The following is a 27772-nucleotide window of genomic DNA, read 5'->3' as shown; positions in this document are numbered from 1 at the left end:
ATATTACTATCTCACTCATGCATGAATGAACTTCATTCCGTGATATACACATACTTTCTATACTTTAGTACCACATTATTATCTTAGTTATCACAGCATTTTTTTGTGAAACTGTACGTGCATGTAAGAAAATAGCCTTCAAAGATGTCTCCAACTTGCTGCAAAATCGACTTTTCCTTCCTGTGCTTACCTGAAGATATTCCTCGAATATGTATAATAAGAAATTTTATACATGTTAGCAATAAAGTGATGCATGTTCTCAGTGTAGTAACTTCGTGTTTACTGTTGTGTGTATGTTATGTATCATTTCACTGCATTATGTTCATTGTTTTCTATTTTAGGTTCGTAATGCGAAATACTTCGAAATTGGTGCCAAAAATTTCAATGGATCTCATAGATAAGTAAGTTTTTATGCTATACAGCATTCTTTAATGTCAATTGAGTTATTGTTTAAAAACTTCTGATTTAAAGTATATATATTTATCTGTTATGATGATAATTGTTATTAGAGGAGAAAAATTCGCTCCGGGGCCGGGGATCGAACCTGGGTCCTTGGTTCTATGTACCAAGCGCTCTAATCACTGAGCTACACCGAAGTTCAATCCACAGCACCGGATTGAAATCCTCTCCTGTAATGTTTTTCCCTTTGTGGCCTTACTCCATGTTGACATATCAAGTTAATGTATAACTGTCGAACATGGAGTAAGGCTACAAAGGGAAAAACACTAAAAGGAGAGGGAATCGATCCAGTGCTATGGATTGAACTTTGACGTAGCTCAGTGGTTAGAGTGCTTCGTATGTAGAACCAAGGAACCAAGTTCGATCCCGGCACCAGAGCAAATTTTTTTCCTCTAATAACAATTGTTACCATAACAGATAAATTCTGTAGGACCAAAAATTAATCTTTACATATATATATATATATATATATATTTGTTCCAAAATGTTTTTACTATGAATCCCTTTTTATTTCAAGAAATAAAGAAGTTTCCCAGTTTTAAAGTAAAAATTATGAGCTCATTTTGATATCTGAAATTGTGTAAGTTTCTAATATTAATTTTATCTAAAAATTTTTATTAGAATTTCAGTAATGTTATGTGTTTATCCATGCAGTTAAGGATAAAAACAAGTAAATAAAATTATTTATGCAAATATATTATATTGGTTTGATATTTAAAGAATCGATAACAGCATTATAATATAGGTGTAAGTAAAATTTGTTTCTTTCATTTCGTATCCAAAATACATTATATCTGTTGCAAAAAGAAAGTCTGTATTTAACTCCTCTGTTTTTGATAGAATTCCAGGTCAGTTAAATGACAGAAGAACAATGCTTGGAGAGTTGAATTGGATCTTCACTGCAATTACTGATACCATAGCTTGGAATACATTACCAAGAGGTTAGTGTATTAATTTTCTGTTGAGCTGTTTCAATAAAAATCTGTGTACAAACTTCTTATGTTACTTGGTTGCAATCAGATCTGTTTCAGAAACTCTTCCGACAAGATCTCTTAGTAGCAAGTTTATTTCGAAACTTCTTACTAGCTGAAAGAATTATGAGATCTTATGACTGCACGCCTGTCTCTTCACCAAAGTTGCCTCCAACTTACCAGGTAAATGTAAAGCCAAGTAGCTTAAAATTTGTATGCATTTTAAGTAAGATAGGAATATATCAAGGGAAATCAAACTTATGTTGTATAAGTGCTATTATGTACCTATAATCCATATGGAGCCGACCCCTGAACCATGGTTATTTAAAAAAGACATAAGTAGAATTCAGGGAGGAAAAATGAAGTTTTTAAGAAATATAGAAAGGAAAACAAGAAGGGATAAAATCAGAAATGAAGTTATTAGACAGACATTAGGAATTGAAAAATTAAAGAGCTTAATAGAGAAAATGGGGTTAAGATAGTTTGGACATCTGAAGAGAATCAATGGAGAAAGAATACCTGGGAGAAGAACGGAAATAACAGTGAAAGGAACAAGAATCTTAGGAGAGACCTAGGATCTGATGGCTGGATCAAATGAAAACAGACAAAGAAGAGAGTTATAGCTGGGAAAGAATTCATGATAAGGAATTAAGACAAGATGGACTTTGTGGAGGTGAGATGACCCGTGATTAGTTGAAAATGTCATGATGATGATGATGACGATGACGATGACTACGACGACGACAGATTTCTCCCAGTGCCTATGGACTTCCAAGCTTAAAACTAAAAAATTTGTTTGTAAAAGATATTGAACACTATTAATTTTCTTTGGAAACGATTACTGGTCAGACTCACAGATGAATATATTAAGACTAAAACACCAAGAACGACTAATTGGACATTTAAAGAATTTAAGAAACCACTAATAAATACAACAATCAATAACACACATGTAGGTCTACATGTGCTAAAAACATGATCTCAGCTACAGATTGAGGCTAACTTTCGGTTTGAATCATGAAGCCTTACTTTTCTGCCAGCATGTTTGCTGTCTCACAAATACGTGACTGTACAGCTGTGCTGGTTCAAGGACCAGTGCATCCACACATTTGCCTTGCAGCAAATACCCTTGCATCTTGTTCCACACACAAGTCCATAAACTGACTCGGTAAGGGTCAGAGGAGAAATTGAACCTTGAAAGCTTACAAACATGTAGCTATTCGTTCTCTGCGGTTCATAGGTTTTCATATAAAAAAATACATCACAGCTGCAAGTAAACTTATTAAAGATGAGCAAGAAACAGAGAATGATAATGTAAATCATAAATAAATTTATTTAAGCAATTAAATTGTTTTTCCTGGGGGTTTTCTGAACCAGTGAACGCATAAGATGCACCACCACTGGGTGGATGTATAGAAAGTGTACTTCTTAAACTACTTCATTGTATATTGTCAATAATTTATCTCATGAACATATATTATATGTTATTTTTAGCATCCAATGTGGCAAGCATGGGATCTTGCTCTGGATTTGTGTCTTGCTCAATTACCAGCTATCTTGGAATCAGAAGATCAGTTCATTCACTCACCGTTCTTTGAGGAGCAGCTAACTGCATTTCAAGTGTGGTTGACACTTGGGTCAGAAATACGCAATCCTCCGGAACAACTTCCCATTGTTCTTCAGGTAATTTTTTTGCATAACTGAGAACTGTGTAAAACTGATTTCTAGATACAGAATTAAAGAATATCTTTTAATAAGTACGGTAAACCCCCAGTTTAATGCTCCTATTTTTAAGGAATGATTTCAAAAGCCCTGGCAGAAACACCATAGAAACAATGTAATTTATTCCCACTTTTAAGAAATCCTGCTTTAAAGAAAATCCTGTTTTAAAAAATACACTTGCATGGTTTTCGAATACACAACCCATTTTAACGAAATTTGTGATTTCTGTATTCAGGTACGGTCACATTAATGCGGCACTAGTACATTGTAATCAATAGTATGCATTGATATATTGATTGAAAGCAAGCTTCTAGAAATGTTATTGTGTATTTACAGAATATGAAATTGTAAATTTATGTAAAAATATGTTGTGATTTTTTAACATGGGTACATACATACATACATACATACATACATACATACATACATACATACATACATACATACATACATACACACACACACACATACATACATTATATATGTACGTATTGGGGTTGCCAACTATTTTTGAAGAAAATAGGAGAGACTAAATGATCTACAATATTTCAATAGAAAATTGACAAAATATTCATTTCAGTTAGCGGTACTAAAATACAACTATATTCTACACTTAGGCAGTTAGGCTTAAATTAAGAATATTTTGAGACTTTTGCCTCACTTAATACTGTAGTTTCAAACAAATTCTAAAAATTCCCTATATGAACAGTTAAAATTAACTGTGATTTGCAGTTATGATTTGATTAGATGCTCCTGTTTCGACATCTGTTCTCTTGTTCATAAGGGAAACCACTCTCTGCATGAGCTTTGCTGCCTGGTATACTTACAGCATAACTCACTAGTTTTTTTTTTTTTTTTTTTTAATTTGTAACTCTAACATTGTTTGATTTTAAACTATTGAGCCCTCAAACTATTTCTGGCAAGTATTACCTTCTACAGAAATTGCACATTTCAGTGCATCTCTGGAGCAACAGAATCCATCGTATAAGTCAACTTCATTCACGGAAAAATTAAAATGTTTCAAATAGATTTTACATTGCAAAAATAAGGGAGAAAAATGCTCGAGGAGAAGAAAAATACAGGAGTCGGGAGACTGTTAAAAATTAGGGTGAAATACAGGAGGGTTGGCAACCTAATACATACATACATGTGTTCTGCCCATGGGCAGGTTTTTTCACTGCAAAACCAGCATTCTCCAATCTTTCCTATTTTCTGCCTTTCTCTTAGTCTCTGCATAAATGATTCACATATCTTAATATCGTCTATCATCTGATATCTTCTTCCGCCCCTAACTTTTCTCCCGTTTACCATTCCTGCCAGTGCATCCTTCAATAGACAGTTTCTTCTCAGCTTTTTAATATAAATATAGTATTGTGGGTTTGCCAAAGTTTATTTTTAATGAGTGTTTTACAATAATAAATTTAATGGACATTAAGAATATGTAAATATAATGTTTAAGTGGCCTGGGTGTTTTAATTTCTACTGTCACCCCTTCCTTCCTTATATTAAGTGAAAACCCCTTTAGAAAAAATCCGTGTTTAAGGAAAAAATAATTAGTCCTCCAGAAATTCGTTTAAAGGGGGTTTTACTGTATATCTGTAAGCGAAACTTACGTTTAAAACTTCTGTCAATTTACTTCTTTGTGTTTATATTATTGTGTTTTATCATGGTTACATATACCCATGCAGCAAAAATTAATAATCTTATTTTACAGCTTTTAAAAGCATTTTGTGTATGTTTCACAGGTGTTGCTGAGTCAAGTCCATAGGTTGAGAGCATTGGAACTGCTAGGAAAGTTTTTGGACCTGGGTCCCTGGGCAGTGAATCTGGCGTTGTCTGTTGGCATATTTCCATATGTTCTTAAGTTACTTCAGAGTTCTGCAAGAGAACTCAGACCATTACTTGTTTTTATTTGGGCTAAAATCTTGGCAGTTGACAGTGTAAGTTTGATTCATTTTATAGTTATGATTCATGTATTAAATAATAAGCAAAGATTTCACAAATGTAAAAAAAAAAAAATTACCATGGAAATAAAGAGTACCAAACTACATAAAAAAAATGTGCTATACATGATAGCTTTCAGTTTCATTTGAATGTTCATAAATTAACGTGTTTCAATTTTATTTTGATTTGCACGTGTGAATAATATCTTTCTGATTATTAAGAAGTAAATTTTTCGAAGTATTTTTTTCTCTAATTTTATATATGAACCGTATGATATATAATAAGAGTATTTGTACCAATGGATAGGTGTTACAATAAAGTTGAAATACAGTGTAGATCGAAATTATCTAATACCTACCTCAGAGGTGTATTTTGTGTAATACTAATAAAGTAGAATAAATATGAAGATTGCTGATAAACAGATTAAGAAATGATCAGATTGTAAGTTGACTCTGTGCTCTTAAAAAAGAAACCAAACTGTTTGCAACATGAATTTTTCCTTCAGGTGAACACATGATTCACAAGTGATTGATTGTTGAGCATCATAGATGAAGCTGATTGATTGTTGAGCCAGTGTGTGTAATCTCATGTAATGTGAAACTGCTTCCTCCATGAAGCAACACTTATAGCTCAGCAGTAAAACACATGTTTCTCACGCTAGTAACTTAGTGATTTTGGTATTTTTAAAAAACATTTTATATATATATATATATATATATATTCTTCATATGAATTTATTCACATTCATTTCTATCCTTTCTTTGCTTGTTTGCATGACGTACCCACCATTAGTTAAAAAGAAAAAAAAAATCGTTTTTATTTTTATGGAAAAGAATTGGTTAATCATTGTGTTAGAAGTGTTTACAGAAAAAGTATTTTGTCATTAAGTTATTGTTATGTCCTGTGCCAATTTATTGGCGTCTTAATAACTAAAAAAACTTCATTTATTATAACAATATAAAAAGCTGATAATATTAAGTGGCTATCACGATTACATTGTGATTTTATAATTTTGCTAGAAGTGCCAGTCACAATGTAATTGTGATTTTGCTGTTAGCCTCCAGACAATAAAATACCACTGTTTTCTTGTGTTAAGAACATAATATAAGGTTCATCGTGATGCATTTTTTGTGTAAATTTACTTGGCATTTTTCACATACTATGCCCAGGAGGTCGGCAATAAGAGGGTTAAACACAAAAGCTGCTTCACAGAAGTGTTTGAACGGAATGTGTCCGATAAAAGACAGACCTTTATAGCTGAATAATAGAACTTACAGTTCTTATACAAGGGACTGGGTTTCGTGTATATTGTGTATATGTGACAGTTTAAAAATTATTATGTATCTAATGTAAATTTAATTGCCATTCTTTTTATTTTTATTTCGAGCATGTCATTTTGTTATATAAAACACATCTAATTTAATTTGGTTTTACTGTGATAAATGATTTCTGAAAGTGTGTGCATACATTAACTGCGACATACCTATAAGAGAGGAATCAACTACTTTCGTCATTCTGAGGAATAATGGGTGACTGAATTACACATACATAATGCTTGTAAACAAGTAATTTTTTCCGTCGTGAGGGGTGAAGGATTCTCTGCTTCTGAGGCAGGCAGGCAACTTGGAGTACTCAATTTCATTGTACATTGGATGAGATTATCCAGGGTAGGAATAGAACACCACTGAATAGGATCTGGAAGGATATGTGTGTCAACTTCTGCACAGGATATTGCTTTGTTTGCAGAAGTAGAAATGAATCTGTTTGTCTGCGTCCTCAGTTAAAGTAAACGTCCAGTTTCCTAGATCGTCCTGCACATACATAAGGCGTTTGCAGGATGCTTGTTGTTTTCTAGAATGGCAGCAGTGAAAGAACATCTCATTGACGATTATAGATTGTTGTTCATTGCTTTTATGAGGAGGGTAATATTTTGAGAAGAGGTTACTTGGCTTGGCTTTTCGAGTACCAGAGCCAAGACAGCGGATCCATACCTTTAGGTTTACATTGGTACATTGTGTGCTCTATATATGCGGTAATTGTTCAAGTCCCACAAATGATTTGGGTGACATTCGTAAATCTGATGATGACAGGTGGACTGATAGAGTCAGATCCCATACCCAGATGAGTACGTGATAAGCTGCAGGGCATGGAGTTCCAAGTCATTTCTCTATCAGTATCAGAAACCCATACTACTCCCAAGACTTCACCCCACCATATTTTTAACTACTGCAGATAATAGATGAAATGAGGGTGAGGTGGTAAATGTTAATGAAGTGAAAGAGGGAAACTGGTGCACACTGACAACACCGTCTGCAGTGTCTGCTTTGGCCACCAAAAATTCCATCATGATTGGACTGGGTTATCGAACTCGAACCACCAGTGCGCTAGCATTAAGCCACAGATGCTGCCCAACGAGGTTACATTATTGACTGCATAACATGGGTGGGAAATAATCTTGCTCATATGCATTTCAATATGATTCTGAATATGTGGCAATGCTCTATAACAGCAGCTGTGTGTTTATGTCATGTTGGGGGTGGATGGATGTCCAGTAATGGTCTAGAATTCCGTCTGTAAGGATGATGTATTCTATGGATGAATTTATTCTGTTCCTGCACCTTAATCCTGTTCACACCTCTACTGGGGTGATGAACTGGTTTTTGAAGAGACTGGGTATCAGACTGAGACTCTTTATTCACCACATACTGTAAACCAATAATAGACAATGTGTGAGCAGCGGTGAAGAAAACCATGAGGAAAATTGCACGAGAATCTCATCAGCCAACCACAAAGGATCCCCTCTGAGAAAATATCGAGAGCATCTGGAATCGTGTAGCTTCACATTGTCTATTTCCTAGGTGCTTGATATCATCTATGCTAAAAAGGATGCAGCCTGTCATATAAGTGGAGAAATGGCATATATCTTATTAATTGATTATTTGTATTCTTTGGTGATTCTTTTTTCTGAAAGAGTGTTATTTTTATTTTAGGAGAGTTATTTATATGGCCAATTGAAGCAATTTATTTATGATTTTATTTAATTACTGCATTACTACTGTTACAGAAAATAATTTTTCTGTTATGAATACTCCGCATTTAATTAAGAAGGAAAGAACTGTTTCATTTCAATATGTATTTGCCTCTTAAAATTGACAAGTTATTACTAATTTTGAATATTATAACATAGCTGGCATAAATATGGTGGGAGGAAACATCGGAATTTGAATATGGAACATTGCAGTTATAAACCACGACCTTTACCCCTACACTAATAATATGATACACAAACTCATGTTCTGGAGAAGCCCTTGAAACAGCAGTGATAAAGTTTGCCAACTATGCAACTGCATAACGAAGTCGTGTGAGTGTGAATTCAGTTCTCTCAAACTCGCGTGAAGCTATCTGAAAGGGACTTAGAATTTGGAGGCCAGTCATTCCTTCCTCCCCACAAAGCCTGTACGTATCTCTGTGGTTTGACTGACTTGTAAATGCTTTCATGGATTCAGTCAAAATAAAATTATATGGGTTATGATGATAAAACAGTGGTCGGCAAAGATTACGTCATATAAAATGCATCCTGCAATACACAGCAAAGGAGAAGGTAGAAGGAAGGGGAAGGATACCCAGACTACTTAACATTGAATGAACAAGTTTTGGCTAAAAGGAGAGAGGTCGTGCCTAACCCCTCTGCATTGCTTGTGTGCTAAGGGGTTGACGAAATGCCAACTACTGCGTTAAAGTTTTATATTAGTGCTTCCCTTATTCCACAGTATATTATCACCTTTTTTTTTTTAACAAGACTTGTTTATGTGATGTTGAAGAAAGTAACTTAACATATCATAAATATTATTTGCTTTTTATAGGACCAAGTTTCTTAAGCATACATTCACATTGAATAACGTACTGTAGTATGTATTTTGAATTATTAATGTTAATTAGATAAATGTTGATGTTTTCAGACGTGTCAGGCTGATCTAGTTAGGGATAATGGACACAAATACTTTTTATCCGTCCTTCAAGATCCTTCAATGCCTGTAAGTATGAAAATCAAAGAATGTCAAATTTTGTGTTTAGCTTCATATTGAAAACATAAAGTTGAGGGTAACTTACATTCATAGGTAAAATTATAATAATTTATACAAGTAAATTTTTAATTTATCGATAATAATACTGTTATTGTTTGTATAATATACAGTGAGAGTCTGTTATAGTGATACCTCAAGATACATGACAAAATTGTCGCTATATCCAAATGTTACATTTTCACCACATATATTAATCAAAATTCGTTACTTATGCTTATTTTATATAATTAGCAAAGAAATGCATAGAAATATATTGAAATACTTGTGACTACACATTCCTTTGATGCAAAAAGAAAAATTTATTTCAGTCGCCCACATTAAAAAAGTAATTTAATTTAGACATGCCTTAATGCCTAATCTCACCTACTTAAATTACGCACACATCGCACCTGATGATCGTAAGAAACCTTAAGAACAATGAAGTGCCCATAATTATTTACATTATCACATTACTTTATAGTTACTTCTTAAAACAGAACCTCGAATTTTTTATTTACTTTTAGAGTAATGAAAAGCATTGATGAAATACTTCCTTCCAATTTCACTTATTTTCCTTTTCACTATTTTCACTCTCCCTTATGATTTAGAATTTTGCCTTGAAGTCTAAGACATTTTGCTTTCAACTCATACCTATGTGTCTCATGACATAGTCACGAACTTCAGTAAATAACCATACACTTTAAATAAGTTACACCAACTGCTATCAGGGAGCACCAAAGACAGTGAAAGAAGGAAATATTCTTTCCAGGACGATTACTATTATTCCAACGAACCCAATTTGTTTACAACAATGAACTAAAGAAAAGCGCATATTTTAGAGGTGATTTTCGAGACATTAATTTGGTTTTGTCTTATATATAAATATTCATAAAATTTTAGCATTTCTATTACAAACGTCATAATAATGTAAATTCCATTATGATATTCAGTTAATTTACCTACAACAAATTTTAAATCGCATATTGCCACTGGCGTAGCCCAGTTGGCTAAGGCGCTTGCTTGCTGATCCGGAGTTGCGCTCAGATGCGGGTTTGATTCCTGCTTGGGCTGATTACCTGATTGAGTTTTTTCCTAAGTTTTCCCCAATCATAAGGCAAAGGTCAGGTAATCTATGGCGAATTCTCGGCCTCATCTCGCTATCACCAATCTCATCGATGCTAAATAACCTCGTAGTTGATACACCATCGTTAAATAACCAAGTAAAAAAAAAATCACATATCATTGTTGCGTGGTATGAACGAAGCTCAGTTCCCTCTTCTCCCTTTCGCATTTCAGTGATTGGAACATGTGCGAGTGGAGTGAAGTGAAACATGTTGCATTGCTAGCTGTTGCACTACTGACAGTTTAAAATTCAATCATGTGGCTTATTATAGATAAAAAATAAATTTGTTGTTGTTGTTGTTTTCTAATGCCAGGCGTTTGACAATAAAGTCATTTGACCTCTTGCACTCCAATATTTTTCAAAGATATTATCGTGGCCAGCCCAGCCACTGAAGCACAGATTTTGAGGTGTTCCGAATCCATTTCTTGGTTTGAGTTGCACAATGGGCAGTTAGGAGACTGATATATTACAATTCTATGCAGGTGTTTGGCCAAACAATCATGGCCTGTTGCCAATCTAAATGCCGCTGCAGACGATTCTCGTGGTAAATCGGAAATTAACTGTGGATTTTGATGCAGAGAGTTCCATTTTTTCCCTTGGGATTGTGTTATCAAATTTTGTTTGTTGAAGTCTAAGTATGTAGATTTAATAAATCTTTTAACAGACTAATACGTAGATTTAGTAACAGGTCTGTAAGTAGCAGTGCTGCCCTTCTTTGCTAAAGCATCCGCATTCTCGTTTCCCAGGATTCCACAATGGGATGGTATCCATTGGAATACAATTCTTTTATTGAGTGATATTAATTGAGAGAGCATTTTAATTATTTCTGCTGTTTGAGATGAAGGTGTGTGTTTAGAGACTATTGATAGAATTGCTGCTTTGGAATCTGACAATATAACTGCATTCTTATAGAAATAAATTATTACTAAAACTCCAGAAATTAGGTATCTCCAGCAATATATTCAGATGGATATCAGAATTCCTTAGTCAACGATTCATTGTCACTAAATTCAATAACTCACTTTCTAGTTACAGACAAACATATCGAGGTCTACCTCAGGGTGCTGTCCTCAGCACAACTTTATTCAATGTTTATATAAATGACTTACCCTCCCTACTAGAGGAATCAAACATGAAAACAGCACTATTTGCAGATGATATAGTTTTGTGGACTTCCGGATCTTACAGACATAGAGACAAAATTCAAAATTCTGCTCTTAAAGCTCTAAATCAACTACATGAATGGAATACATCAAATTTGATGACACTCAATTTAAGCAAAAGTAACTACCAAATATTTTCATTTGGTAAAAAAGAAAGAGAATTCAATATCCAATACAATGGCCAACACCTTCCTAGGACTTATGAATCCAAATATCTTGGCGTTATTTTCGATAGTAAGTTAACATGGAGCAACCATTTGAAATACATTTCTGAAAAAGCTCGTAAAAGATTCTCCCTTCTAAAAAGACTAGCAGGAAAGAAATGGGGATGCTGTAGGAATACTTTGAACACTACATACAAAATGTTTATACAGCCAGTGCTGACATAGTGCGGAGAAATTTTAATTACTTCACCTTTCGTAAACGAAATAGAATATGTTCAAAACCAAGCTCTCAGACTCATTACTGGTGGAATCAAAACAACTCCAATAGATTCTATGAGATTCCTCACTAATATTAACAGCATCAAAATGACAATAGAAGAAAAAGCACTGATTCAATATGAAAAACTTATTAGATTACCAGGAAACAATTGGCATTCATACAGTCCTCTCTGTAGATTGAAAACTCAAAAAAGTTTCATATCCATTGTTCAAGAATTAAAACAGAAAATCAATATCCCGAATTTAAAGGAAAACCTACAAATTAAACCAAACTCTTTAACTCTATTAAATATGGAATATAATCTAAATTTAACAGAAGAAATACTAAAATCAGAAGTAAACACTGAAATACTAAAACAATTGTCTTTAGAGACAATTAATATTAGATACCCTCCACAAAACTGGCTTCATTAATACACTGACGGATCCTTGATCTCCAGAGAACAAGGTGCCGGTGCAGGTGTTACGTGCTGTCTCTTCTCACTTTATAGATCTCTTGGGTATGGAACAACAAGTTTTGATGGAGAAATCATTGCAATAAGTGAAAGTCTCAGGAATCTTCTATGCCACATCAGTAAATTTAGGAATGCAGTTATATTGTCAGACTCCAAAGCAGCTATTCTATCAATAGTCTCTAAACACACACCTTCATCTCAAACAGCAGAAATAACTAAAATGCTCTCTCAATTAATATCACTCAATAAAAGAATTGTATTCCAATGGATACCATCCCATTGTGGAATCCTGGGAAATGAGAATGCGGATGCTTTAGCAAAGAAGGGCAGCACTGCTACTTACAGACCTGTTACTAAATTTACGTATTACTCTGTAAAAAGATTTATTAAATGTACATACTTAGACTTCAACAAACAAAATTTGATAACACAATCCCAAGGGAAAAAATGGAACTCTCTGCTTCAAAATCCACAGTTAATTCCCGATTTACCACGAAAATCGTCTGTAGCTGCATTTAGATTGGCAACAGGCCATGATTGTTTGGCCAAACACCTGCATAGAATTGGAATATATCAGTCCCCTAACTGTCCATTGTGCAACTCAAACCAAGAAATGGATTTGGAACACCTCAAAATCTGTGCTTCAGTGGCTGGTCATGATAATATCTTTGAAAAATATTGGAGTGCAAGAGGTCAAATGACTTTATTGTCAAACGCCTGGCATTAGAAAACAACAACAACATATTTATTGATGTGAAATAGAAGATTCCTGAGACTTTCACTTATTGCAACGATTTCTTCATCAAAACTTGTTCCATATCCAAGAGATCTATAAAGTGAGAAGAGACAGCACGTAACACCTGCACCGGCACCTTGTTCTCTGGAGGAAAAAAAAATTTAATTGACACCATAAAGCACCATAGTGCTTGTTACAGTGAACTTGGTCTTAAAATTCACATGTTGAAAACATATATTTTTAGCATCCTTATTATGGCCAATTTTATAGTACAAAAGCATACTCAAGTTACAAGGGAATTCTCGTTATAAGCTGTACTCGTAATATTGGCTTTCAGTGTACTATTTATCTTATAATGTGATATTATATGACAATGTGAAAAAGAAAAGTATACTGCAAAAAAAAATGAATGTCTATTATCACAGGAATTGAGCCATACGGTAATGACTTTCATATTCATTGATATCCATTATGACGTGTGTTATAGAAGTGATCTTGATGTTAGAGAGGGAGAGGAGTTCTAAAGTGTAGCAGCTTAAACTCATTCACATTCACACTCATGAAGGAGATGTATGTAACCTTTTCACTTTGTGGAAGAAATATGTTAAGGTTAATTTTATACATTTGGAGAGAAATGTCTTAAGATCTTACAAGATGTCGACTGTTTTTGTAATGATGTCTGTACCTGTGTATATGACAGTAATTGGAGAGCAATTGGTTTTTGTACCTTGCAATCCGGGGTTTTGTACTATATTTTTACATTTTAAAATAGCCTATTTCTTAAGGATAGTAAGTTATTGAAGGGTTTGAAGTTGTGGGCACAATGGTTCCAACATTGCTTGAAATAAATGTTTCAAATGCAGTACTTGAGATTCAAGTAACATTATTGATGTAGAATTTGGTAAACTTGGATTGTACAGACTCAGAAACAAAATTTGGGCCACCTGAATTTTCCATGTTCTAGTTATAACATAGTATTTATGGAGCATGCGTAGTATGTTATAACTGGAACTTGGAAAATTCAGTTGGTCCAAATTTTGTTTCTGGGTCTGTGCACAAGGAATACAGTATTTGATTTAAAAGTGTAAGGTTTATGGCATGGTAACTTAAGTACAAATATATAGCAGATTTTGAGTTTTAAATTTAAAACTATTTAATTATCTTCAGATTTTGGTTTTTGTTTAAGGATTATTTTCTTAAAGACTCTAAAACTGCGTGTACAGAAATTTTACAGTATAGAGAAAGTATTGGGTTGTTGATTTTTCTTTAATGTTCTTGACACATATTAATATTTCAGGGTGAGGATCGGACATTAGCTGCGTTTGTACTAGCAAGCATTGTTAACAATTATTCACAAGGACAAGAAGTGGCTCTACAAGGAAGTTTAGTCTCCATCTGTCTGGAACAGCTTGGAGATCCTAATCCTCTTCTTCGTCAGTGGCTAGCCATATGTCTAGGCAGACTGTGGACTAATTATGATAAGGCTCGGTGGTGTGGTGTACGAGACATTGCCCATGAGAAACTGTACATTTTACTAACAGATCCTGTTCCAGAGGTAGGTTCTTATTGAACATCGTGTTATTAGATAAACATAATTCTATCACACGTTATTCTGCATGCTAATTGCAGAGAGAAATTAATAGGTATAGTTTTAAGAAGTTTATAAAATTTCAGTCACTAGCTATTGTGATGTGCAGCTCTTCTTTAGATATACAGCAATCACTGTCTTTTTCAGTTTGTGGCTTTCATTGTTCGTTCACGAAAGGGAATCTATGTTATAACAGATGATATCAAATAAAAACAGTAAAAAGCTCAATTTTTTAAAACTATCAAACAGATCCATTCTTTGGAAACAATTGAACAATAATAATCTCTTCAGCTAAAAAAAAAAAAAGAAAGAAAGAAAAATATAATGAACATATTGAGCAAATTATTCAATATATTTACTGCTATCAGTTGTGTTCAGTTTAGAGGATATTCCCATAACCAATAAACACTGTACTGTTAGGAAATCTGAGCATGTGTAAACGTTTCAGACATCTTTGAGAGAGTGAGGGAGTCTGTGAAGTGACTTTTTCAATACTGCCTAAAAGAAGGACACCAAAACTTGGAACAGCTGTTAAGAAGAAAGTGACAAGACACCCAAACGAATATTTATTACAAAATTATTTAATTTATTATGTGTGAATACTGATTTTGAATTATACTTGCCCATCTAAATGCTTGTTCATTATCAATAAAAATGCTTCACTATTAATATATTGTTATCTTTTAAATTAATTATTGTGATACTTTTATTGTTATACAAGTACGAGTAATTCAACTCTCATACATAATACACTCCAAACTGCCTAATCACACAATTTGTGTCTTTGTATTTATTTTGCACCCTTATACAGTATGCAGGATTTCGTCACATTTTTTTTTTTTCAGAATCATTCTGTATAATTTTACAGTAATCTCAGCTCAAGTTCAGGCCACTAGCATCATCAAAGAGTAGCGTTCAACTCGTGTTTGAGGCTTCTCCTGGGTGTGGATTCGAATCTTGCCTGGCCCTGATTATCTGGGTGGGTTTTTCGACGCTTCCTCAACTTTAAAGTGGATATACTGAGTTTTTGTTGACAATGCTCGGTTTTAGAAAGTGTGTAATTTGTAAAATTTACCAATAATAAAGTGTTATTTATTATTCTGCAACTAATTTCAAATATGTTTGTGTGTTTCTTTGTAATAAATTATAATACGATGATAAAATACCTTAAAAATACGGCGTATACAGTAATAATGTAAATAAAATAGAGATTCTGTATAGTTCATTTGCATCTTGATTTATGCTTTTCCAAATGAGAACATTTATATTCCTATTATATTTTATGTATTGTCTGTAATCAGTAATTTTAATCATCATTTCTTTATACAATGTTAAGTAGGTGATTTTCATTACAGGTCAGAGCAGCTGCAGTTTATGCACTTGGAACTTTTGTCAGCTCTGTGACAGAACGCAGTGAACATGCCAACAATATTGATCATAGCATAGCTATGACCCTTATTAATACTGTGTCTCATGACATGAGTCCTTTGGTGAGAAAGGTGAGTTTACACTTCAATTCTTGTGTGTATGCATGCAGGCAGATGGGCATGTGTAAAATTATACATTATTTTGGGCTCCTTTGGGGTAATGATTGTAGCAGCCTTGTTTATACAGAATGACGCAGATAAAAGTAGCCTGTGTAAGTATAGCGTAAATACAGAAGCAAAAGTGCTGAAAAGGACTCACCTTTATAGAAGATGTTGAAGTGGCTTCCTATAGCACCAGTACACAGCTGTGCACGTGATCATGTTTAAATACACTTGACAGATCCCATAGCGTGCCACTTTTTAACCAAACCCTGTATTTCTCTCTTTGCTGGTTGTTCACTATCCAGAAACTTGTCTCTAAAAATTTCACGGGTTTCCTTAATTGAACCTGTTCTCACATACGCTTCCACAATTTCCACTCTTTCTTGTATCGAGTAAGTCATTTTGCAGAATGCGAACTGACACGTGTAATTCGACTGATGACTGATTAAATACTGACAGGAAGAATATCAACAATGGATTATTGCGTAAAATTGTCCATTGTTGTAGCTGTTTACTCATTTCGTTATGATACAATACGATAGATTACACTGCTCTGCGTTTGAAAACTTTTTTTCAAAGGTCAAGGATTTTATAACTGATCTTTTATATTCCTTGCGCGCTGAATTAAAAAATATAACTCATTTTGTTCAATCAGGTCAGGTTTTTTTGCTATCGACTTTTTTTATATAGTAATGCATTACAGAAATTGAACATACATCAGATAAGAAACTATGATGTTTACTGTCACGAAACATACTTAAATTAACATCACATGTACATTAAATATGTTATATATAGTATATGAACTCAGTTAATGTGGAATAAAGGGCATTTTCATGAAATTTCATCTATGTTTCAGAACTTGAAAATCAAGTTTGAGGCATGAGTCATAGCTGACAACTCTGTATAGTGACAACTCAGTAAAAGGGGGAGAGAAAGTAGTCTGGCTTAAGCTTTCTGAGTGATGACTGATTTGAGAACTTCTTAAAAATGAATAGAAAGTGCAAGAATCACCCAGATCGGTTTTTGTGGTCAAGTTACCATGCCAGATCGAAAGTTGAAAATGACTCCTTTTGTCAGGAAAATGTATAATGCCTACTTCGGCGTTAAAATTGGTGATCAGGACAAACCTTTCGCACCTCATGTGTGCTGCAAAACATGTGTTGAAAGTCTGCGGTGCTGGAGCAAAAAGAAACAGAAGTGTCTAGGTTTTGGTGTACTTATGGTTTGGAGGGAAGGAAAAGATCATACCACTGACTGCTATTTCTGGATGACAAATTTACAGGGTAAAAGTATGATTTAAACTGCGATTCTCATTTCCTTGATTTGTTTAAATCTCATTCATACCTTTAAAATATTAATATTCAATATTCACTTTCATCTTTTAGATATAAATCGAAAAAACAGACAGCATATGAAATATCCAGACGTACTATCTGCCATCAAGCCAGTGCCTCATGGACCAGGTATTCCAGTTCCAATACCACCTGACAACAGCAGTGACAAATCTAACTCAGAGGAAGAAATATGTGAGAGTGACAAAGGTGGATCATTTCAGACTTCTTCAGAGACATATCAACCAAAACTCTTGACCAAAGCAGAGTTGAATGACTTGACTAGAGATTTGTGCTTATCTAAGGAATATGCTCAGCTGTTAGGGTCACGTCTTCGTGAAAATAGATTGTTATCTCCTGGAACGACATTCTATTGGTATCGCAGTCGTGAAGTAGAGTTCCAACAATATTTCAGAAAGGATGACGAGACTTCTCAGGTTTACTGTCACAACATCAGTGGTCTCATTGAAGCTTTGGGTGTAACATATGACCCTACACATTAGCGACTATTCATAGATTTTCAAGCAGAAGTTTGAAAGCTGTACTGCTCTACAATGGAAATAAGATTTTGTCAAGGCACTCAACAAAGAAAGTAGAGCTTTTGCTTTCCTAAATCAGAAGTTTGCACGCATCAGTGAGGCCAAATTAAGAGCAGGTATTTTTGATGGCTCTCAAATCAGGGAGCTTATGAGTGATGTTAAATTCGATGATACTATGGAGGATAAAGAGAGGAATGCCTGGCTGGCATTGAAGTCTATTATTAAGAACTTTCTAGGCAACCACAAAAGCCCAGAGTACGAACAAGCTGTTGAGGAACTCCTGCGGAGCTACCAGGCTCTTGGTGCACGTATGTCCATAAAGATTGCACTTCTTAAACTCGCATTTAGATTACTTTCCTGAAAACTGTGGGGATTACAGCGAGGAGCAAGGTGAACTCTTCCACAGAGACATTCGAGTGATGGAAGAGAGGTACCAGAGTCGTTGCGATGTGAACATGTTTGGAGACTGTTGCTGGTGCCTCAATAGGGATGTTCCAGAAGCAAAACACACACGAAAGTCCTTGATAAGGTCCTTTCTTCCACAATAATTGAATTGATGTTTCATTAAACATATAGTTTACTATTCATGCAAATATAAGTCTGAATTTAAAACATAATTACCATAGTTTTATAACTATAAGTTAAAATTTATTCGTGAAATACCATCTTTTTAAAAAAATGCGATAGCAAGAAAACCTGACCTGATTCAGCAAAATGAGTTTTATTTTTGAATTCAGCATGCACTAAATATAACAGAACAGCTGGAAAAAGGTTGACCTGAAAAATGACGCAGACCAGTGTTATGGTAATGGAATTTCAAACAGTCAAAATATCGCATTCACATTCAAATGGGAGGGGGACTACTTTTATCTGTACCACCCAGTATTTCAGGATGTCAAATAACTTATTTTATGAGAGACATTCAATGATAAGGATGTCATAGCAGAGGTGAGAAAGTGGCTGAGAAACAAATCAGCAGAGTGGTACCATGAGGACATAGTGTTCTTACATCCATGTGGTGTAAAGCTATAGATTTGAAAGGAGACTATGTGGAAAAATGGGTTTTGGTAGCCAAAGGATTGGGGAAGAAGGTGATAATGTATTTAGAACTGGAATAACATAAAACTTCGACTGAGGAATTATGTGTGTGCGTGGCGTGTTGCCACTCCATGAATTGTCATTTTGTCTCAAGCTCAAAGTGATGAGTCTTTGTTTTATCCCCCATGACAATGTTAATCATCACCATCAGCCTTATAACGAGCAAGCAGCTCTAAACAGGTAGTTCTTCTTTGTTCTCTATAGTCCTCAGGCTCCAAAAAAACCCATCTGATACAAATTTTGGAATTCCCTAACTGATGATGGTATATGAGGAAGTCCATGGGATTGCTGAAGATGGTAGCACCAGACATATTGACATGATAGCCATAGCACCTGGCATTTTCTCTGCCATTATTATTGATTTTACTGTACAGTTCGAGTCTCATGCTAATCAACCAGGAGAAGGTAATGCTGAGAAGACTGGTTGGTATCTATACTCCAGCCATCCCATCCCATACTACAAAGACAAATACAGTCTGTGTCAAACATCACAGTCCAAGACCTCACTGGTGCAAGAGATACCATTCCACTCGCAACTCAGCACTTCCTGAAAGCTATAGGAACTTCCAAAGACTTGATTGAGCAGTTGGTGTTAGCCACCTTGAAGAATGTGGAGATCAGATTGTCTTGTCCTACTTCCTGATGATAACCAGGTCACCCAATGGGTCTCATTTTTCGCCAAAAGAAATTCAGTCATAGCTCTTTGTTTTACACGCACCTCTTTCACACATTACATTTTTGAGAGTTAACTTTATTGCTGCCATCTACTGGAAATCTATGAAACTACATGAGATAATTCCAGAAGGTTGAAGAATGATCCACATAAAATATAATTTTGTTTTCCAACAATAGTTGAACGAGAAAAAAATACGTTGCATTAGTTATTGAATGTCCCTTGCATGATATTGAATTTGTCAAACTAAATGTGGTGGTAGTGTGCATTTCTTTTTGTTAGCTCTCAGAACATCTCAGGTCAAAACTAATCTTATGCAGAACGAAAAGACTATTGTATACAGTTTTAATAAAACCAATAGTGACTTAGGTATTAATGAAGGCAGATGGAAGTTGTCTTGGTATCTATATTCCAAAGAAAATTCCTTAGATTTACATTTGGGACAGTGAAAGAAAATGAATAGTGGAGCACACAAAATAATCTTTAATTAGATAGGAGAAACAGACTTTTGGATATTCCATATGCTGGAACTTAAATGACTTCATTTTGAAACTGCAGATAGGTTGCATCATAAGGCCAAATTAGTATGACATGAAGGGTTACCAACTCTGTTAGGCCCGTTGTGCCTGCCTGTTCCAAACAATTAAGTATAGTGTCATACATGCTTGCTTTTTGTAAAGTATTAGTTATACAACTACTGGGATCAAGTGAGCCACCTGAAAGAACATGGAAATATACAGTAATGTGAGTCTGTAAAAGGGGTGTAAATATAATTTATATGGGATAGGATATATTCTGTAATATTTTTTGGCATATAGAAGAAAAATTTGAATGTTAAAGTCTAAGCACTTGTAAAAATAGTAATTGTTTGACTAGCATTGTAATACCCATAATACAACTACAGTAGAACCAACAAGGAAAAGAAGAAGTAGAGAAATCAAGAAATGGACAAAGAGAGGAAAAATGAAAAGAGAAGAAGAAATAGAGCAGTCAACAAATCTAGAAAGAAAGGGAACACCAACAAGGAAAAGAAGAAGTAGAGAAATCAAGAAATGGAGAAAGAAAGGAAAAATGAAAAGATAAAAGAAGAAATAGAGCAGTCAACAAATCTAGAAAAAGTAGAAAGGGAAAAGAAGTAGAAAAATCAAGAAATGGAGCAGTAAAGGAAAAATGAAAAAAGAAAAGAAGATATAGAAAATCAAGAAATAGAGAAAGGAAGAAGATATGAATAAAAAAGAGGAAAGAGAGAAATGAAGAAATAGAAAAAAATGCCAAAAATAAAAGAAATAGAGAAAGGAAGAATGAAAGAAAAGAAGAAATAGAGTAAGAACTGAAGTGGAGTAAAGTAGGAAAGAATGTGTAACGTGACTATGGGCCAATGTAGTGTCATTTCCCCAGGACACACATGTAAGTTCTGTTTCTTTGTCGCAAATCCCTTGTAATTCCATACCCCAATTTTAATTTCTTCTATATATTTCCTCTAACTTTGACTGGCATATTTTGTCATTGCAATATTAGCCCGGCTACTTTCTTTCTGAAGATTTTGAGTACAAGGAGACTGTATATGATTTTTTATTCAATATAGACTCAGTTCCTCTAAACGTTTTACTTTTTGTTTATGTTTTTTTGTGAACCATGAACACTGGGTATTTTGTGGAAAAAATACTGTACCTACTTTACCTTTCTTACATATTCTGTTGTAACATTAGAATCATATAAAATACTATTTGTTACTTAGTTGTTACATGCTTCCATCCCTGATCGTGGAGTCAATCATAGATTGTCTCTTATATATAGTAAATTATATGCAGTGAACGAAAATTTGGAATATATTAGAATTTCTCGGAGTCCTTGTTGATTATTATACTTCTTCTATACCAGATAAGTGCATGGGACAGTAAATCTGAATGTGATACTGTAAAGTGGGGCTATTCTGAAAGGTTTTTATCTATCGTTTTGTTATTGTAAAACTAGTTTTTTAGTAATTTGAAGTAGGTTGACCTTAATATGCTATTCATCAAAATATTTCGTTTTTTTTTTTTTTTTTTTTAAACTTACATTACTCTTCGCACAGAAGTATATATTTGCTTATCCACTTTTCAAAAAACAAAAATATCTCTAATTCGAAATTTTCTCGGGCTTCCAGCCAGGTCATAAGTTGGTGATCCACCGACGTTTCGAGGATGTACATCTTCCTCATCTTCAGGGTTAAGTGATATCTGAGGGTATCACGTTGCCAGGAAAGCTTCAGTAGTTATTTCAAAAATATCTCTATATTTATAACACACACTTAAAAGTATTTATCAGTTACAATAATGAGAATTGCAACTGTCAACTTCCAAGCTTATTTTTGGGTGCCTTCACTTCAAATTTCAACATTAACTGTCTTCTTATCCAATTTCTATCATGTTAGCCATCTATAACATGTAAGAAATGTGTTAATAGAGGTTACATTCCATGTAGATCAAAGAGAACGAAAAATTGGAGCTGTTTTCAAAATAAACCCACTTTACGGTAGTAACGTGACACAATATATAACTTATGGAAGTAACTGCATTGCTGCTTTTTGTTCTGTGATAAAGAAACCTTGTTATCTCAGCTAGAGGGGATGATACTAACTCTTTAAATAACTCTCTGTATGTGTCCATAAGTGCGCAATGTGCGCATGCTTATACTTATATATTTCAGTGTCTGAACAACCGGTATATTGTTTAACTTAAATTTATCATTATAGTTGCCTAACTGAATAAGTTTACAGCGCATTTTAAACTGAGATAATTTTGTTTTATGCAAGAGGTTCATTAGTAATATGCATGGCAGATGAATTGAAATGAAAAGGAATATACTTATATGAGCATTCAAAATAAAAAGAAAATAGGACAAACTTTCCATTTCCAAATGGTGAAGCTGAGTGAGCACCCCTACATTATGAAACTGGGAAACAGAGTACATCACACATGCGTGCACACACACACGCACTTAAATGTTACGTCAAGTTACATTGCAGATCATTGAGTTTCAGTACTTGGACCAGGAAATAAATTCGATTGTATTTTCTGCACAGGAACTAGTGGTTGCTCTGCAGTGGATGGTACTTCTGTTTGAAAATTCATTCCTCTCAGTTGCCCTCCAGGAGGAAGGAAGGACACCTCAGATGGCTGCTTTGGCAGGTTTGAATATAATTAAGCAATTTAAAATTAGTGTTGATCACCATGAAGGCTTCTAAATTTTAGTAAAAAGTAAGAGTAATGTTTTTGCCACTCTCTTTGTACCTTTATTATAATTGATGTTCAAAAGTTGCTAATGATTGGATTCTCTGCTGCTATGTATATATTGTTAATTGAAATCAATGTACTTTCTTTAAAGGTTGAAAAAATCTAAAGTATGGGGAAACTGTTGTCCTCTCATTCCTACTGTTATGTTCATTCTTCTGTAAGTTTACAGTTTCTTAACTTATTAACTCGCGATATTCTGCATAAGTTAATTTCGAAAGAAATTTGAACAGGAAATACATGATATGGTACCTAGTCGCTGGAATGCTTATATGGCAAACTAAAAATAGGTTGACATGTCTTGGAGTTCTTGCCTTTGAGCTTATTTATTTTTATAAACTAGAGATAAAAAGTGAGTAAACAAATTTTTATAAGTATGCATTAATATTGTGAGATACAAAACTTACTTCTTCAATTAATCTCTGCTTATAATTGCGAGACAGAGGTTAAGATCTTTGTCTTCTACAGTGGAAGCCTACATCGGTTTTGAATATTTGTTCGTCTGTTTGTACTACACCTTTTATTAGAAATAACAATATTGGAAGTTCTGTTCTGAATTAGTGCTTCATACGTACCACTGGTATGGCTTTTAAATTATTTATAAAAAAAATTGGATTCCTATTTACTCATGTTCTCGCTGGCTGCAGTGAACATTTTGAAATAATAAAAAGAAAGTTAACGTCATTTGGAATCAGCTCAGATAATTTTGTTATTACATATAATTACGTTATCGTACATGTGATAAAATTGCTGTTTTTTTTTTGTGGGGGGGGAGGTTCACTTCAAAGAATGATGTTTATTGATGGGTAGTTTTCATATATATTTCATTTTCTAACTTACTATTTAAACTGTTCTTCTAAAATGCAAAGACTGCAGCCAGTCAGTAAGTTTGTTATAACAGAGCAATATGGGAATGAAAATGGCACGAAAATCATAAATATTGAAAGAAAATTTGTCTCTTAGAGTGTTCAAAAACATTACAATAAATATAAACATTTATTAAGTTCGATCCCAGGATTACTGTAAGATAGACTAAAATCTTATTTGCTATGTCATGATATAAAATTAGAAGGAAGAAAAATAGCTCATGCAGGACAGAACAAAATGAATTTAACGACATTTTGAAGAGTGTAATAGTAGTTTTTTTCTCATAAATTATCCTCAGTGATCTAGTGCTTACTATTCTTGTCTCTGGATAAATGTAATAAATATATATTTCATAAATGTAATAGATTAAAAACCTAGCCAAGAATGATGGGTATTTAAGCAGAAAAAAAAAAACAGTGCAGGTTCCATCAGATGAAGACATAAAGCCATTGGCTTGGTTTAGTATATTTATAGCATGTCCATTATCTCTTTGTTAATGAAGAAAGATGAATACAAGGAAAATCTTACATCATGTCTGCCATTACTCTTCTCATCTCTTGATAATAGACGTCATTGTGATGATTGTGGAGGAATTTGGTAAGAAGAGTATGAACATGTTGATTTAGAACATCACTGGTTTACAACCTTCTATGTGTAATGATAACCCACTAATGCATATAAGGGGTAAAAATTGAAAATGAATACCAATTAAATTGTGACCAGTTGAGAACTACTTGCTTCATTATTAGGTTCCCAGAATTGGAAATCAAACATTTTTCTCTCTCACATATAAATATATACTTCAAAGTTTAATTCTGTTAGATAATTTTGGTGATACATATTTATTGCCTCATATTTTCATATTTTATAATTTGTTCATGTCAGTAGTTGCATTTTTGTATTCGTTATAAACATATTTTATAACAAAAAGTTCTTGTACACATTTGTCTTTCACTGGAAGTTTGAGAAACACCTTTTGTAAATAGGATTATAGGATTATATAAGAATTGCATTAAAAACTTAAAATATGAAAGAAGATTCTAATGCTTTACATAATGAGAAGTTTCTTATTATATTATGGAACGTATTATCAAAATTTTGCTTCTTGTAGCATTTGTTATGTTTTTAGTTTTAATCCATTTCTTATGCTTTGTGTTTTTAATTATTTTTGGCATCAACACAAGATTTTAAATTTCCACGGTTCATAATAAATTCAAACAATAAATTAAGTTCTAGTTCTATATTTCTATATTTTTTATGTTCTAGGGTTCATGTCTTCTGCCTAGTCGACACTTGATTTTTTTAGTTGTCCATGGTGAGTGGGCATCTGCAATATTGATGCCATTCTAATGAATAGTCGTTCAATAAAATACTTTCATATATAATTATTTCAGTGTACAAATATTTATCACTTTTTTTTTTTTACCCTTAACTTTATGTTTATTTTACCGATACTATATAACTATGAATGCGATCTCTGATTTATACAAAAATAGAATTGAATATTTAATTCGTTTAATAAATGATACTATAGTATATTTGTTGTATTTATTATCACTAAACGTGGCTCATAACTGTATATAACTATTGCATTTTTAGAATGCAATTATGACAAACTATTTCTGAAATATAGTAGAAAAATAAGTATATTATGAAAGAAATAGTGTACAACGAACAGAATTCGAAAATGCAATCAAAATTTCAAAATTAGGTAAGAATAGTGTCACATAGGTGGGTATCTTGAGTGATAAGAGTAGAATAATCTGTACAGATATTAAAATTACAAGTGTTTGTGTTGTATATTTTCAAAATATTTTACACTTCTAGCACTTTCCTAGTATAAAATATTTCTAACACCTTGCACCTTATATTTTATATTTCTTTTCTTCTTTTCTGTCCAACCAACATCATGAAGGAAATTATAGTAGTTAGATGTTGTGTTAGAATAATTGGTCACATATTCTTTTATTGATACTCATGTTGCAAGGTTTATAATATTTTTTACAAGTACTTCAGTAGTAAAGTGCTTTATTTGTAGAGAGTTTCATTGATGACAATGTAAACTTGTATATCTTAAAAATTTTGTAAATTACAAACATAAAAGTATAGTTTAAGAAAATAAATGAATAAATTTGAATTTTTTAAATATTGAAACAGAGTGCAGCATTATAAATTATATGCATGAAGTAAGGGCTCACAGACAAACAAATGAAAGATGAACAGACTATTTTTTTTCTGACTGTTTTAATTCTCTATATTAAACACAATAGCTGTTTATCTCATGCTTTATTTTTCCCTAAACTTGCTGTTGAGCTTGTAATGTATGTAAACTTTCAGAGTATAGTGATTTCATATTTTATTTTGGGGGTATTCACAGCTATATGTTGCACATGTCTTCTACCATTCATTTATTCTTTAAAAATTTAGTAGTGCCCAGTAATTTATGGAAGAATAATTTGAGGTAACACTTGTAGAAATTTGGCAAATTGGACTTAACTGTATAAAGAATTATACCATATTATGAGATATTCTGTATAGTGTATCAATCTCTAAATTGGGGTAACTTTGTAGAAAATTATACCATATTATGAGATTATTACCAAAGTTTATTTCTGTATATTATATCAATTTCTAAATTTTTAGGTTTAGGGTATTTCAATAATGAATTCTGAAACCTTGTATAAAACAAATTAAAACATGAGCAATTTTTTAAATTACATTTATTAAAAATTCTCGTTAATAGTCTGGTGGTCACCATGATTGCCTTGTGGATTCAGTCCTGGTTAAGGCAATGGATTTTTAAGTGGAAAAAATCCTATATGCAGCTTGCTTTGACTGAGAAAGTAAAGCTGTCAGCTTCATAAAATAAAGGCAAAATTGTGTCCAGATTAGTGTCCTGCAATGTTCGTACATGATAGAGGCAACCAAGATATTACAAAATTTGTCTTATTCCATATGACAGACTAATCTCAAAATATGGGCTAAAATCCTTAAACTGTTAAAAAAATGAAGGGATGAGGGTGGAGCATAGTGAATATTTTCATAACAATGCCGAACAAACATGACAGGCATCTCTTTCTGCAGAGTGAACATCTGTGAATATCGAACTTCACCATTTGCGACAAACTCAAACCTAACATAATGCGAGTAAGAGTTGCAAAAGTTTCAGATGGAGAGTAGTGGAAATATGTCGATTAAGAAATATTATTAATCCACAGCCTTCTACATGAAACAATATCAATCAACGTGTTAGCATGAGATACACAAATTAAAAATAGGGTATAATCTAAGTACTGAATGGAGCCAGTATCTTCATTTTCAAGTGCTCAATATTGAAACCAACTAGTATTATTTGTGACGATCTAAAATCTATATATATTTGAACATTCATAATTATCCTTCAATGTGACCAATGCTGAATAATATTTGAGTCTTTTCCTTTAAAGTTGTTCAAGATTCTGTAACTTTAATTCTGTCACATATTAAACTTTCTTGAATTATCTGCTTGCTCCAAAAGGTATAACAATTATAAGTTTCGATCAAATTAGATGGGAAATTATCTGAATGGAAAAAAATGATAGTGAAGTTGGACAGGGGTGTGGATTGTACAAGTCCTTTTCATCATTTATGTGAATAGGATAATAAAAGAATGGAGGTAAACACGGGGATATACAGGGTGAACTGTAAGTAATTTAATTAATTTGAAGGTGTTATGCTTTGAGGTATTTAAAACAAAAAAGTTTAATACAATTTTTCTCGTTTTTGCTTCCTTTTCGAAATAAAAATTGTTTT

The 27772-nt window shown here is 33.3% G+C and overlaps 1 protein-coding gene across 1 annotated transcript in view; it reads left to right on the top strand.

The window, feature by feature from the left end:
* The window catches only part of raptor (regulatory associated protein of MTOR complex 1), a 128346-nt gene that overhangs the window by 27480 nt on the left and 73094 nt on the right, over window positions 1-27772 (top strand). Inside the window, exons 6-14 of the mRNA XM_069827267.1 lie at window positions 342-401; window positions 1300-1400; window positions 1480-1613; window positions 2925-3113; window positions 4898-5092; window positions 9056-9130; window positions 14378-14635; window positions 16024-16167; window positions 22906-23011. Of these exons, the coding sequence (XP_069683368.1) occupies window positions 342-401; window positions 1300-1400; window positions 1480-1613; window positions 2925-3113; window positions 4898-5092; window positions 9056-9130; window positions 14378-14635; window positions 16024-16167; window positions 22906-23011 (1262 nt within the window). The remainder of the gene's footprint in view (window positions 1-341; window positions 402-1299; window positions 1401-1479; window positions 1614-2924; window positions 3114-4897; window positions 5093-9055; window positions 9131-14377; window positions 14636-16023; window positions 16168-22905; window positions 23012-27772) is intronic.

The sequence above is a fragment of the Periplaneta americana genome, chromosome 1 (genome assembly GCF_040183065.1).
Source record: "Periplaneta americana isolate PAMFEO1 chromosome 1, P.americana_PAMFEO1_priV1, whole genome shotgun sequence".
Classification (NCBI taxonomy): domain Eukaryota; kingdom Metazoa; phylum Arthropoda; class Insecta; order Blattodea; family Blattidae; genus Periplaneta; species Periplaneta americana.
This window is presented reverse-complemented; position numbering and strand designations above follow the sequence as displayed.